At 64.2% G+C, this 14363-nt stretch overlaps 2 protein-coding genes across 4 annotated transcripts in view; one reads left to right on the top strand and one right to left on the bottom strand.

Moving 5' to 3' along the window:
• The window catches only part of CCM2 (CCM2 scaffold protein), a 38441-nt gene extending 35845 nt beyond the window's left edge, over nt 1-2596 (top strand). For all 3 annotated transcript variants that reach the window (XM_049798522.1, XM_049798523.1, XM_049798525.1), the window contains one exon: nt 1861-2596. In XM_049798522.1, the coding sequence (XP_049654479.1) occupies nt 1861-2141 (281 nt within the window). In that variant the 3' untranslated portion in view covers nt 2142-2596. The remainder of the gene's footprint in view (nt 1-1860) is intronic.
• A 2543-nt stretch (nt 2597-5139) lies between these two features.
• NACAD (NAC alpha domain containing) lies at nt 5140-13531 on the bottom strand. The gene is given in 10 exon segments (XM_049798786.1): nt 5140-5267; nt 5410-5532; nt 5655-5786; nt 5870-6016; nt 6395-6478; nt 6576-6664; nt 6773-7009; nt 7570-7699; nt 7702-11514; nt 13285-13531. Coding segments are annotated over 9 exon segments (4608 nt in total). The 5' UTR covers nt 11353-11514; nt 13285-13531; the 3' UTR covers nt 5140-5252.
• Nucleotides 13532-14363: the final 832 nt, after the last annotated feature.

Here is a 14363-nt window from a genome sequence, read left to right as displayed (position 1 = left end):
ACCAGGCATTTCTGTGCCTGCTGGTAGCAAGAAAGAGGGTTCTGGTCCTTGGCCAGCCATGCGGTGCCTGACACCAGGCGATTCTGGTGTTGGATGTGCTGTTCATCTGGGCGTACTGAACTTGCGTTCCTTCAAGAGGAATTTCACCGTCCTGGGAGCAAGGTGTGCACCCTGGCAGGGGAACAGGACCCTTTCATTCCCCTTCATTAAAAGGAGGCTGTGAGCCTCTGGGGCTCTTGCAAGTCCTTCCTGCTCAAACTCTCTACTTTGATTTTGGCTTTACTAAGCTGAAAGAGCATCAGTAACAAGAGCCCATGGCTTGGGGCAGGAGGACCTGGGCCTGACCTGATGTCTGCACTGGCCCTGGGGCAGGCAGGTTCACAGCTGGGCACTCAGCCAGCGCTGGGGAGGCTTTCAAACAGCGCAGGGACCAAAACAGAGATGCCTGTTGTCACTGAAAAGCGATGCCTTGGGTTTTCACCCTCTTATAAAAGCAGATCTGCTGAAAGTGCTGGGGGTTGCTCACTAGAGTCAGCGTGCCGCAGGGAGCAGGGCAGCTCTCAGCGAGTTCTCGCACCAGCCGGCTTCTCTTTTCTTTGTCCTGGCGATCCAGCAGCGCAGCCGGGTGCCTCCGCCAGCACAAAGGCATTTTCTTTCAGTGGTGCGCACGCAACCGACTTGCTTTTAACATTGCCGGTACCAAAGCTGGCACAAAGGCAAGGTCGCTGTGCTGGGAGGCTGACTTTATATTGGCTTCATGTCACCGAAAAGCAAATCCAACTTGCTTTTCCCAGCCTGGGTGGTCACACCGGTGCCATGCTCTCCCAGGACAGAGCTTGGCTGAGCTCTGGCTGCTCCCCACGGGTTTGACTGGGGTGGGTGATGTGAGATGGAGAGGTGAGGAGCAGAAAACCTTCTGCCCAGGCTCAGACTATGCTAGAAGCCTCCCATAAAGGTTTTTCTTTCAAGTTTTTGAGTGCCCAGAGTTTTCTTCCAAGCAGTTTGGGTAGTGACTGTAGCCCTAAAGCTGTGACTGACTCTGGGAAGGGGGCTGGGAGGGTATCTTGGTTTTGGCTAGCAAGAACACACAGCATGGAGGGGGTTAGGGAGAGGGACAATGCTCGGCAGGACAGCTGCTCCATGATTGCAGATGGAGCAGGATGGGGCCCATCAGGAAAAGCCATTTAAGTAGCCTTAACTTAAACACTTGCTCTTGAGGACTCTCACCCTACTGCTAATTACAAAGAAAACAGAATTAGTTACTTAAAATCCTCAAAGGATAAGTAGCAGCATGCCTAACCTGTGTTCCAGTGACCCTCTGCTTCGCAGCAGGTGACAGCCACCCTGCCAGGGACACCAGCCCACGGTGGGATGCAGAGACAGGACAGATGTTCCTGCAGCTGCCCTGCCTGTGCTCCTTCGGGCGCAGGAGTCGTGGGCTGATGCCGTTAGAGGAATAAGCTCAGTAAAGCCGAGCAATATGTTTCAGTGGGGAATTAGCGGACGATCCTTTCGAGCTTGGAAAATCCTGCTTTAGCAGGATTTTATGCTCGGTGGCCAGCGGCTGCAGTTCTCAGGGGTGTGTGAGAGGTGGCCACAAAAGCTGGAGACTCCAGTGGTCCCTGTCCCCCCGAAATGGGCTACTCTGCCAAGCCCTGTGCCATTTCAGGGAGCTGGGGCATGACATTACAGCCAGCCTCAGCAGCTGGGCTCTACTGGATGGCTCAGAAGCCATGGGGAATTTCAGACAGCTGAGCAAATCCACATGGAAATCTGTCCTGGATGTCTCCCCTGCACGCCTGTGCCGTAAAAACACACGATGATGCTGTTTTCCTCCTCGGGTTTTCTTCCCTGATCCAGGTCTTCGCCCCTTCATCCCCGAGAAGGACAGTCAACATTTTGAGAACTTCCTCGAAACCATCGGGGTGAAGGATGGCCGAGGCATCATCACAGACAGTTTTGGGAGGTACAGACGGACACTGAGCACCACCTCCAATTCCACCACCAATGGCAATGGCGCTGCCGGCAGCTCAGATGACCAGTCCGTCCCTTCGGAGGAGGACGAGTGGGACCGAATGATCTCGCACATCAGCAACGACATTGAAGCCCTGGGGTGCAGCATGGACCGCGATTCCTCCTGAGAGCCAGCGATGGGGGGAGGATGGCGCCAGCAGCTCCCCACGCCGGGGCAGGGGCTCACTCCGGCACCTTCCCACTCTCTCGGAGAGACCCCCGCAGCAGTGCCTGTATCCTGACCGTCGTTCCGGAAGAGGTTTTGGGGCTAGATCAGGATGTAATTACTCTCCCGTCCTCATTAATGGCTCAAAGTGGCCCTTGGCAGGCAGCCGGCACCTTCTCACCATGCCGGTATGCTGTGGTGGAGGATGCCAGGGCAGGAGCCCAGCCTGCGCCGTCCCTGGTTTGGTTTTGCCGGCGCAGCAGGGAGCGAGGCCGGGGAGACAAGTCGGCTACAACCCTCTGCCTGGTTTACAGTTTTGCACATGGTATCCCTGTTGTAACTGCTCTCCTCCTCCCCCTCTTCTTCTTCCTCCCCCTGTTTTTTGAATGAAGTTTACCACAATGTGAATTATTTAAACCTATTGTCGATGTTGTCGAAACATTTCGGCTCCAGACCCACAGGAGAAGCTGCCGATGCCACCCGCGCCGCGAGCTTTGTGCTTGGGCTGCCGCAACCTGGCCTGCAAACGCTGCCGTACCCCCACCCCAGCCCCAGCTTTGCTCAGGAATAGTGGGGGGACCCCGGGGTGGGGGGGGGGCACACGGATGCCATTTTACCTGCCAGCGGGCTCATGTGCACCCATAGGCACAGGGCAGGCAGCTGCCGGCGCCTGCCAGGGCATCCCCTTCCTGCACGCCAGCCTGCCGAGCACGAAGAGTTGCCCCATGCATCCCCTGCCCCCCTGGTCTGGGGGAGCCCTTGGTCCTCCTCTGCCACCCATCCTGGGGTTCGGGGTGCTGGCAGGAGAACGTTGGGGCTCTTTGGGGACTTTGCTGTCCCCCAGGGCCACTGCTGGGGCAGGAGAGCTGATCCAGGACCCACTCTGGGAAGCTTGGAGGGGGGGGGGGCTGCAGGGTGTGCTGTACATGTTGTATATATTTTTACATACAGTTATAAATACACACTTATTTTTTTAATCTCTATCCCCTGCCAGAGGAGCACTCCTGTGCAGAGAGAGGTGCCAGGTGGGCCCCGCAGGGGACATGTTGTTTGCTGGGGCAGGGGGGTCACCTCAGAAGGATCAGGGCTTGGGGTGGGGGTCCCCACTTATCTTAGAGCCACAACCAGGAGGAAGGATGGGGCTGGAGGAGGATTGGGGCAGCACCCCAGGGGTCAGGTGGGGTCTCTGGCACCCATAGGTGGCTCTGGCAGCCACCCTGAGCTGGCGGGGGTGGGGGAGGGGGGGGGGGGTCTGGCTGCAGTGGGTGTTTTGCAGCCAGATGCTGGCTAAGGAGGTTTTTTTTTGGGGGGGGGGAGAACCGGCCTCCTCCTGCACATTCCTCTGCTCTTTGTCCCCAAAGCCTTCCCTGCAGCTCCCCACCTAACCATTACCCATACCGGTATCCATCCCAGGCAGGCAGCAGCCTTCATCCCTACCATCCTCTCCCTCCCTATCCCCGCTGCTCCAACCATTTCTTACCTGCCCTTTCCTGGGATCGCAGGCGCCGGCCCTCGGTACGATCCTGCACAGATCCTGCGCTGCTTTAGGCTGGGGTCAGGGTGAGCCCCTTCTGCTCCTTGGGGGGGTCCCCATCACCCCAATCCCTCCTTCCCCTGGACTTTAAGGGGTGAAAGCAGCCAAGTCACCCTGGTGTTCGGCTCGCTGGAGAGCCGGGGACAGGTACAGGATCCCTCCATCCTCCAATAGCCCTTTCCTTACAGTTTTGAGGCTGATAAACTCCAGAGCAGGAGGGAAGGGGGGGGGTGGGTCTCAAAGAGGGTCCCCCAGCCCCTGGAGAAAAGGGTTTGGCCAGGACACATCCATCCTAGAGAGCGTCTTCCATAGGAACAAGCCTTGATGGAGAAGCTTGGGGTTTCCTCCTCCTGGCAGGTGTTTTTGCCATCAGCCAAAGGAAGGGGAGATGGGGGTCCCGGCTCCGTCCCCTGGGCACCAGCTCCAGGGCCTCGGGCGTTGGGGAAACCAATATTTTTTTCTCCTTCTTAAGCCCAGGAGGCAGCGGCACAGCACAAGGCTGGGAGTACTCAGAGTTGGGGGTAGTTTTAGTGCCTTTTTATGATTTACAGATTAAAAACAAATTGCACATGGGGATGTTCAAGTCCTTAAAGACTTAAGGAAATTTGGAAGAAAAAAAAAGCCCTATTTTTGACATGATTGTATATGGAGAGCTATAAAACAGAAGCCGTAACAGCTCACGGTGGTTTTTTTTTTTTATACTTCAGTGGGAAACGGGACTTAATTCTGGAAATAACCCTGCGGGGTGTAGCGTTCTGGGAGCAAGTAGATGGCAGCAGCTGGGGGGGGGGTTCTGCCGCCTCCATTTCCCCATCGCCAGCCCTGGAGTGACCCCGGCACTGGGGGACATGGCATGGGGGGGCCGCGGCGGTCCCGGGGGAGGCTGTGTATGTATGCTTTCTGTACGGAGTATTTGTTACAGGTAAATATAATTCTGCACCCGACAGTGGTTTGTCTCTTTGCTAAAGCCCTCACCCACCTCCCTTGGGCTTCAGCAAAGCCCGGCTTTGTTAAGCACCTCCAAATTAGCAACACAGGGTGGGCAAAGCCCTGGTGCCCGACTGCTTCGGGAGCATCCTGGGACTCTGCCACCCCACATCCAGTGCCGTGTGTCCCCCCAACACTGTGGAGCCAAGGGGGGTCCCAGCCCTCCCTGTGCCTGCTCCCAGCACCCCGTATCCCACCGCAGTGGCCACCACTCACCCCCATTTCCCTGGGCACCCCACCCCAGTTACAGCCCCTGCACCGTAACCCACTGCTGGACCAGGGGTATCCTGAGCTCCCCCCAAACACCCCCCCCCCAAAGACAGGACCCCCCCACACACTGGGATACAAGTCTGGGGAAGCCATGGGGCAGCCCAGAACCCCCCCCCAGCCCCAAAATCACCGTGAGTGGAGGCGGTGTGCGATCCAAGTGATACATGAGGCCATTTATTGAGCGTTACAGACGCAGAGGAGTATGGGGGGGTCTAGAGAAAGGATGGCAAGGGGGGGGAGTAACTGTGCATCTATACAGGGGGGCCGGGACACCCCCGGCCGCTACATAGTCAGCTCCTGTGGGGGGAGAGAGCAGAGCATCAGGGACCCCCCCGCAGCACCCCAGGGAGGGGGGGTTGCACCCCCAATTCATGCCAGGAGATGCACTGGGGGGGGGCTATCCCCAGTAGCAGCTTCCCCACCACCACCACCCACTCACCATGATGGCGTTGACGATGTCGTTGTTGTTGTGCCGAAGCGCCCGCACAGCTTTGGGGCGCGAGACGTTGGCCTGGGCCATCACCAGCTCGATGTCCCTCACCTCCAGCCCCGTCTCGTCCACCTGCGAGGGGGGGGGGGGGGGGGGACAATGACACAGGACATCACTGTCAGCCCCCCCCCCCTCCCCCCAAAAAGGCCCTGACCCATTCCCACCCGTATCCCTGGATCCCCTCCGGCACCCACCTCCTCCTCTTCCTCGCTCTCCTCCTTGATGGTGAGGGTGGGGGCCGTCTCCGTGATCAGGGGCGAGTGCTCCATCGGCACCTTGAACTTCTCCGCCGCCGCTTTGTGCACTTGCTGCGACAGGTCCTCGATCTGCGGGGACACGGGGTCACCCACCAGCCCCAAGGATGGGACACCCCTCCCCAGGCCCCCCTTTATCCCCCCCCCCCATTCACCTTGGCTTCCCCAAAGACGATGTAGATGTCAGACGCGGGGCTCTTGAAGACGTCGGGTTTGGTGATGACGAAGAGGATGTTCTTGGATTTGCGGATGGTGATGCGGGTGACACCGTGGATCTGCCGCAGCCCCAGCTTGGACATGGCCTGGGAGGTGGGGTGGAAAACAGGACACAGGGGTGACCCCGTGTCCCCCTGTCCGGCATCACGACACCCTGAGCAGCCAAGGAGGGGGGTCTGCAGCCCCCCAGAACCCTGGGACAACAGCAAAACCAGGGACGTGGGACAATGTTGTCCCCCAGCATGGCCAGGCTGAGCCCCCTGCCCCTCAAGAATGGGGGACCCCACACCACCACCCCAGCCCGCTACTGGGACACCCCGGCGTGCCCTGGAGCCCCTCTCAGAGTGGAGATTTCCCCACCTGCCACCCCCCATCTTACCCCCCACTAACCCTAGGATAGGACAGGGACCCCCCAGCCCCATGGCAGACCCCCAGCCCCACCTGGGGGGGGGTCCCCATCCCACCTTCCTGGCTTTCTTCTCACTCCGGCTCTGCTTCGCCTTGCTGACAGTCTCCTCCCCGGTGCCCAGCGAGTGGGTGAGCTGTGCCTGCCAGAGATCCGTGGGTGAGGACAGCCCCAGTCCCACCACCCTGGGGAGGGTAAGGGGGTCCCCATCACCCCCTTTCCCCCCAAAAATCCCCCACCTGGGTCTGGGTCGGCTGTGTCTCTGAGCCTTCGGGCTCCTCCAGCTCAGGGATGGACTCGTCATTACTCTCCGACTCGTTACACGACCCTGCGGCCAAGCAGAAGGGTGGGATGGAGATGGGTATCCCTCTGACACCCCACCCCCCAAAAAAATTTGGGGGAGGGGGGACCCCACAGGGACCCCCCTCTCTCTCACCTTTATGGTTGGCCTCGCAGCGGCGGGGGGCTGGGGGCTGCTTGTCCTGGCGCAGGGCGATGCCGGCGGCTTCCCGCAGGCGCTGGATTTCGGGGCAGGGGTACGGAGCCTCCGCCTCGCTGGAGGAGCTCGACTCCGACTGCAGGGACCCCCGGGGGGGCCCCCGGCCGCCTGCACTGCCTGTCCCTGCCTGCCTGCCTCGCGCCTCCTTCTCCTTGCGTGGGGAGGGCTGGGGGGCTGCAGGTGGGGGGGGCTGAGCTGGTGGTGCCCCCCAAAATCCCTTCCCATAGGGTCAAAACCAGCCTGCTCACCCCCCTCGACCACCCTGGGACCCCCCAACGGGGACTCCCAGCACCCCACCAGTGGGTGATGCCCACCCCAGCCCCACACAGTACCCCATGGTGGTAGGGGGGTGGTCATGGGGGCAACAGGGGGATCTAGGGTGGTGGTGCCCCCCAAAATCCCCTCCCATGGGGTCAAATCCAGCCTGCTCACCCCCATCACCCACCCTAGGACCCTCCAAAGAGGGCCCCCAGCACCCCACCAGTGGGTGATGCCCACCCCAGTCCCACACAACACCCCATGGTGGTAGGGGGGTGGTCATGGGGACAACAAGGGGGGGCACTGAGCTGGTCATGCCCCCCAAAATCCCTTCCCATGGGGGTCAAATCCAGCCTGCTCACCCCCATCAGCCACCCTAGGACCCCCAAAAGGGACCCCCAGCACCCCACCAGTGGATGAAGCCCACCCCAGCCCCATGGCGATGGGTGGGTGGGTGTCGGGGGGGTATATCTTACCTTCGAGGTGCTTCCTGGAGGGCGGCAGGACGGATGGACGCTCCTCGCCGGCGGGGAGCCCTGAGGTGTCCTGGGGGCCGCGGGTCGGATCCGGGCACGGTGACGGCGGCGGCGCAACGGCGAGAGGAGGCACTTGGCTGACTTTGGGGAGCGGAGGGTGGGGGGCCGGCGGCGGGCTGGGGGGCTCGGGGGGGGCTTGGGGTGCCGCTTCCCCAACCGGCTCCGGCTGAGCATCCTCTGCTTCGCCGGCACCCGGAGCAGGCTGGGGGCCGCAGGGGGCCCCCCCCATCGCCTCCTCTTCCTCCTGCTGCTGGGGGGGGGGGCTGGGGGCTCGCTGGGGGGGCTGGGGGGGCCACCATCCCCCAGGACTTTGGCATCGGTTTCCCCAGCAGTCTGGCTCAGGGGCTCATCGCCCGGCCGAGGGGTCAGGGGCTCTTGGGGGGTCGGGGGCTCCTCCGTCCCCCCATCGCTGGGAGGGCTCGGGGGGGGCTCCGCCAGCACCTCGGGGGACTCCAGGGGCCTGGGGAGGAGGCGGGGGGCCGGCAGATCCCCAAAAGAGCCCTGTAACATGGCGGTGACCCGCTGCCGGTCCTCCTGGCTCTGCCAGGCCGCCCCGCTCTCCGAAAAGGCACCGGGTGGTTGGAGCAGTTCAAGGGGGGACGGGGGGGCCCCCACGTACACCTCCCGCTCCGAAGCGGTGAAGAGCAACGGGGGGACGGCGGGGGGCGAGGCGGGCAAGCAGAGGGCCAGGCAGCGACGGGCGGCATCCTCTTCCTCCTCCTCCTCGGAAGATGGGGGTCTGGGGGGGGCGGCCGCCTCCCCAGCACTGTCCTCGGGGGCGGTGAAGAAGCTGGAGTCGGTGCGGGAGCGGGAGGTGTCCAGCAGCTCCGGGGACGACTCCTCGGAGGAGGCGGTGGCAGCGTCCCACTCCTCGGGGGCTTCGCTGATGTCCCCGGGGGGACGCGCCATCGTCCCCCACGCCGAGGGACACGCGGTCACAGGTGGCTCTGGGGACTCGCTGGCCAAGGCCGCCCCATCCGATGGTTCCTCGTCGGCATCGCGAGGGGACGCGTCTTGCGGTGGGGATGGTGCCGTGATGCCGGCCGGCCGGCTGGGCATCACCAACGGTGCCAGGTCGGGGTCGGTGGCTGCGCTGTCTGGCTCATCCGGCAGGCTGGGCGTCACCAACGGCACCAGGTCGGTGGCCGTGGTGGCCGGCTCATTTGGCAGGCTGGGCATCACCAATGGCACCATGTCGGTGGCCGCGGTGGCTGGCTCATCCGGCGGGCTGGGCATCACCAATGGCACCATGTCGGTGGCCGCGGTGGCTGGCTCATCCGGCGGGCTGGGCATCACCAATGGCACCATGTCGGTGGCCGCGGTGGCTGGCTCATCCGGCGGGCTGGGCATCACCAATGGCACCATGTCGGTGGCCGCGGTGGCTGGCTCATCCGGCGGGCTGGGCATCACCAATGGCACCATGTCGGTGGCCATGGTGTCCGGCTCATCCGGCAACCCTGATGGCATGGGGTCAGCCGCCACGGTGTCTGGTTCATCCGGCAGGCTAGGTGTCACCAATGGCACCAGGTCAGCAGCCACGGTGTCCGGCTCATCCAGCGGGCTGGACGTCACTGATGGCACCAGGTCAGGGGTGGTGGCTGCAGTGTCCAGCTCCTCTGGCAGGATGGGCATTACCAACGGCACCGGGTCGGTGGCCACCATGTCCGGCTCATCCGGTGGGCTGGGCATCACCAAGGGCACCAGGTCAAGGTCAGCGGCTGCAACATCCATCTCATCCTGCAGGCTGGGTGTCACCAATGGCGCTGGGTCAGCGGCCACCGTGTCCGGCTCATCTGGTAGGCTGGGTGTCATTGATGGCACCAGGTTGGTGGCTGCCACGTCCGGCTCATTTGGTGGGCTTGGCGTCACCAATGGCACCAGGTCAGGGTCGGTGGCTGCTGTGTCCAGCTCATCCGGCAGGCTGGGTGTCACCGACGGTGCCAGGTTGATGCTCACGATGTCCAGCTCGTTCGGTGGGCTGGGTGTCACCAAGGGTGCCAGGTCAGTGGCCAGGACATCCAGCTCATCGGGGCCATCGGTGGCTGCCAACTCGTTGCTCCCTGCTCTCGCAGTGCCAAGGTCATCATCACCATCACTATCATCACCGTCACTCCCAGGGCCACCCTGTGGCTCCCCGTTGGCCGGTGCCGTGTCGCCCCTCCCCAGCCCATCGGTTTGGGGGTCCCTGGGCTCCCCGGAGCAGAGGCCAGGGGGCTGTAGGACGCTGTGGCTCACCACCGGCTCCATGCCGGGCCCCTCTTCCAGCACTGCCATACCAGAATCATCCTTCACCACTGGCTCCTCCTCGGCACCTGGCATCACCACCGGCTCCTCTGGGAGCTGGGGGGGCTCTGGTGGGGGACACCCCCCCAGGACAGGGTCCGGCTCCCACAGGACATCAGGCTCCAGGGCTGAAGCCTCCTCCAGCTCCGAGGAGGAAGATGAGGAGGTGAGGAAGGTCTCACCATCTGGCTCCACACCACCTTCTCCAGAGGGTGCCGGGGGGGTCTTGCTGCCATCCTGCTCTTGCGTCCCCGGCTCCATCCGCTCGGCACCGAGGTCATCCCTGCCGGCGTCCTCCATGCCGGGCACCGCGCTCGCCGGCTCCTCGCCATGGTGGTGCCGCGGGGACCCCTCCGGTGAGCCGGAGCAGACCGGGTCCGTCCCGGCACAGAGGTGGAGCTCGATGCCACCATCCCCAGAGGTATCGGTGCCGGGGGGAGCGATGGCGGTGCCGGTGGACCCCCCCTCAGCCCCCACGGCATGGCGTTCGGTGCCGTAGAGACGCTCGTCCTCCTCGCCGTCGTAGGCGGCCGAGTCGGAGGAGGCAGACGTGTCGTCGCGGAAGGCAAAGGACTCGTCCACCCCCTCGGTGATGGAGGTCTCCGACAGCGAGCGCAGGAAGGAGGCTGAGGTGCTGCCGCCCTCCTCCTCCTCCTCCTGTTCTTCTTCTTCCTCCTCCTCTTCTTCTTCGTCCTCCTCATCCTCCTCCTCACCGGAGAGGGGCAGGGGTGCCGTGCCGTGGGGCAGCGGGGTGATCTCCACCGCCTCAGCCTGGAAGAGCAGGCTGCCGCGGAAGGGCAGCAGCGCCGCCGGGATCAGGCCCGCGCCGGGCAGCCCCTCGCCCCCCGACACCTCCCATTCCTCATCCTCCTCTTCCTCCGGCGTCTGTCCGTCCTCATCCTCCTCGTCCTCCGGTGGAACGAAGGGTCCGTCTTCATCCTCCTCCTCCTCCTCCTCGGGAGACGGCGGGGTGAAGGCAGGGGGGTCCTCCAGGCAGGCGGGCGACGCCGGCACGGTTTCGACCTCGGCCATGCCTTCGGCCTCGGCCGCCGCCATGGCTTCGGCCTCGGCCACCAGGTTGGGGGAGCAGGACGGGGAGGTGCTGGCGGTGCCGGAGGAGCCCCAGCTGCCCCCCTCGGCCGTCATGTAGGACCCAGAGGGGGACGTGGGGGGGGAGCAGAGCCCCTCGCTCTCCCCGTCCGTCTGCTCCTCAGGGGGGGCAGGCGGCAGCCGGGACCCCCCGACTCGGATCGGGGTGGAGGGAGCCGTGAAGAAGAGGTCGGGGTCCAGGCTGGCGGCGGGGGGTCTGCCCGGGGGGGGCTCGGCCGCTTGGCGCTGGGGGGGTTCTTTGGCGGGAGCGGGGAAAGGACAAGGCACGGCGGGCGGCGGGGGACCCCCCCGGAGCTCGGGGGCGGCGGGGGAGCGGGTCTCCTCGCCCATGACGATGCGGGTGTCCAGGGGGTCCGCGGGCGGGGGGGGCCTGCAGGCCTCGCCGGGGGGAGCGGCGGCGGGGGGGGCCGGGGTCACAGCTAGCCCCCTCGGGCTGCGGGCGAGCCTCCTCCTTGGTGGGCATCGGCGGGGGGCTCGTGGCCGGCAGGGGGGCTGTGGAGAGAGGGGAGACCCCCCCCTCAGTGCCATGGCCCCCCAAATCCTGCCCCCCCCCAGCGTCAGCCCGTAATGGGGGGCTATAGGGAGGGGACAGCCAGGGTGCTGTCATGGGGGGGACGGGGGACACCCAGCCAGGCTGGTATCACCCACCCCAGGGGTGGGAGACCAGGGTGACCCCCCCACCCAGAGCACCCGTGGGGTGACACACACCAGCAGACACCCCCCCCCCCGCCAAGGGGCATATAGATTTAGATGCATTAAGGGAGGGACAACCCAGACCCAGGTGTCCCCAAACAAGGGGGACCCCTCTACTGGGAGGGGGACCCCCTATCCCCCCCCCCCATCCCCCTTACAACATCACCCCTGCAGAGAGCTTTGTGCCCACCCATGCACCGAGTTTGTGGGTTCTCAGCCCCCCCACTACCCAGCTAGAGGGGGAGGGGGGGCACGAGCTGAGTTCAGCCTCCTCCTCACCTTACAAGCACCCCAAAACCTCCTAGGGGGAAAGGGGGGGGGTGGTGACACCCCCCCAATTACTCCCCACATTACCTGATGCCCCCAGAGGCAGGTCCATGGGGGCCAGAAGCAACCAGGACCCCCCAGTAACACCAAACCCAGCACAACCCCATAGGCCCCCCCCTCCACGGGGGGGGCTTTATATAGAGGTGAGGGGGCGGGGCAAGGCTGCAGAGGCTGCTGGGAGGGGGGGGTGGAGGGGGGGGGTGGGGTCTCACCTGGGTATTTAAGAGGCAGCTGCCTGCCCTGGGGGAGGGAACTTCCCCCCCCCCCAAAAAGGGGCCTGGGGTGGGGCATGCTTGGGGTCCCCCTGAGAAGTGGGTGGCCCTTAAAGGGTTAATTGGGGGCTATGCGCCCCCCCCCCCCCCAAAATCTCATGTTGTGTCCTATGGGGTGGGGGGTGCTGGGATCCCTTTAGCTCTGCCCTTCTCCACTGCTGCCTGGATGGGACATGCACCCCCCCCCTGTACCTGGGGGGGCTGTTTTGGGGCTCCCCCTGCTCCCACCAGGCACAGGGGCTGTACAAGGCCACCTGCACCCCCCCCTCTGCTGTCCTGGGGGGGGGGGGGGGGGGAGGGGGGAAGCCCTGACACCCCCCTCCCCACCCTCACCCAGACCCTCAACCCACTATTTTTGGGTGAACCACCTTCCCCCTCTAGACTGGGCTCCTGGGGGGGGAAACTGAGGCACATGGGGAGGGTGGCAGTGGGGACATTCCCCCCCCCCACCCGGTACATCCCGGCTGTCCCCAGCCCCCCCCCCCCCGTGCGTGACAGTGAGCCCACGGGGCCGCCTGTGCCGGGTGACCTTGGGCCACGACTCCGCACTGCCCGTGCCTCAGTTTCCCCACCCGGTGGTCCTGGGGAGAGGGAATGGAGTTGGGAATTGGGGGGGGGGAGGGAGCTCGGACTCCCCAGGACACCAAGACATCCCCCTCCGGGTTCTGCCAGGGCCTCCCGGTGTAGGGCTGGGGTGGGGGGGCACAACCAGAGGCCGGCCACCCCTGGGGGGTCCTTGGGGCTGAAGGGAGGGGGTGTCCCCAAAGGGGTGTCCCCAAAATCACCTCCTGCCTCGCTTCGGGGGTGTCAGTACCGGAGCCCCTCGGCAGCGTCGGCTGCTGAGAGCTGCCGCCGCGGCCAACCCTGCGTCCTCCATCCCTCCCGCTCGCGTCCTCCATCCCGCATCCCTCCATCCCACATCCCTCCGTCCTCCATCCCGCTTCTCCCCGCGGCCTCCCCTCAGCCTCACCTGCCTCCGATCCCTCCGGCATTCCGTTTTCCTTCTCCAATCCCCCCAACCCTTCGGTTTTCACCGATTCTCCGGGCATGGCGATGCCAGAGCCCGGCCGGCCGGCCTGGGTGGCCGCCTGCCACCCCGCTCGGCCGCCGGCACCTTTGGCTTGGGCTGGACGAAGGCGGCTGTGCTGGGAGAGAAGCGGAGCATTAGTGGGGCTCCGGCGGGGGGGCCGGCAGCAGGATCAGCCCCGTCATCCCAGATGATGTCAGCAGGATTTTTTTTTTTTTTTTTCCTGGTGGGTTGGTTGGGGTTTTTTTTTTTTGGTTTTTTTTTTTTTTTTTTTTCCCGGTTCCCCCCCCTTTGCCTTTTCTTTCTCTTCTGATTTTTTTTTTTTTTTTTTTTTTATTATCTCTCCGGCAGGGAGAAAGCGGGGTGTGTGCCAGGCACTGCGGCGGTGGGAGGGGAGGGAAGGGCCCACCCCATCGCTGCTTGCATCAGCTCCAAGGCGGGGGGGTGGGCGGTGGGTGGGTTCAAGGGGGTCCCCAGCCTCAGTTTCCCCAGCCAGGATTGACAAAAAGGGGGATGGAGGTGGGATTTTATCCCCCCCCCCCCAAAAAAAAAAAGGAGGCAGAGCATCCAGCGATGTCCTGGGTGTAAGTGGTGGTGGTGGTGGGGTGCTGAGCCCCCCTCCCCAAAACGCAGCTGCATGCAGGCGGTGATGCCAGACGTATCGGGGGGACGACAACGACGACACCCCGTGTGTCCCCCAGGCATCGCCCCGCGCCCGGGTACCGCTGGGGAGGCAGGATGGGTGCCTGCGCAGTCGCCATGGGAACGGCCCTTCTCCTCCTCCTCTCGTCTCCCTGGTGATGGTGAGGAAGAGGAGGATGGTTCCCTGGCAACACTGGGGGGGGTTGGTGGTGGTACCCCCAAAAGGCTGGCGGTGGGGAGAGCCTGGCTGGCTGGACAGACAGGAGATGCCCGTGGGACCGGGCACTCCCAGGACACCCTGACCCAGCTGGGGATGGACCAGACCCTCCTCCCCCCCCCCAGGTAACCCCCCACCCCACGCTGCAGGGAGAGGAAGGCCC

The sequence above is a fragment of the Accipiter gentilis genome, chromosome 4 (genome assembly GCF_929443795.1).
Source record: "Accipiter gentilis chromosome 4, bAccGen1.1, whole genome shotgun sequence".
Taxonomy (NCBI): domain Eukaryota; kingdom Metazoa; phylum Chordata; class Aves; order Accipitriformes; family Accipitridae; genus Astur; species Astur gentilis.
This window is presented reverse-complemented; position numbering and strand designations above follow the sequence as displayed.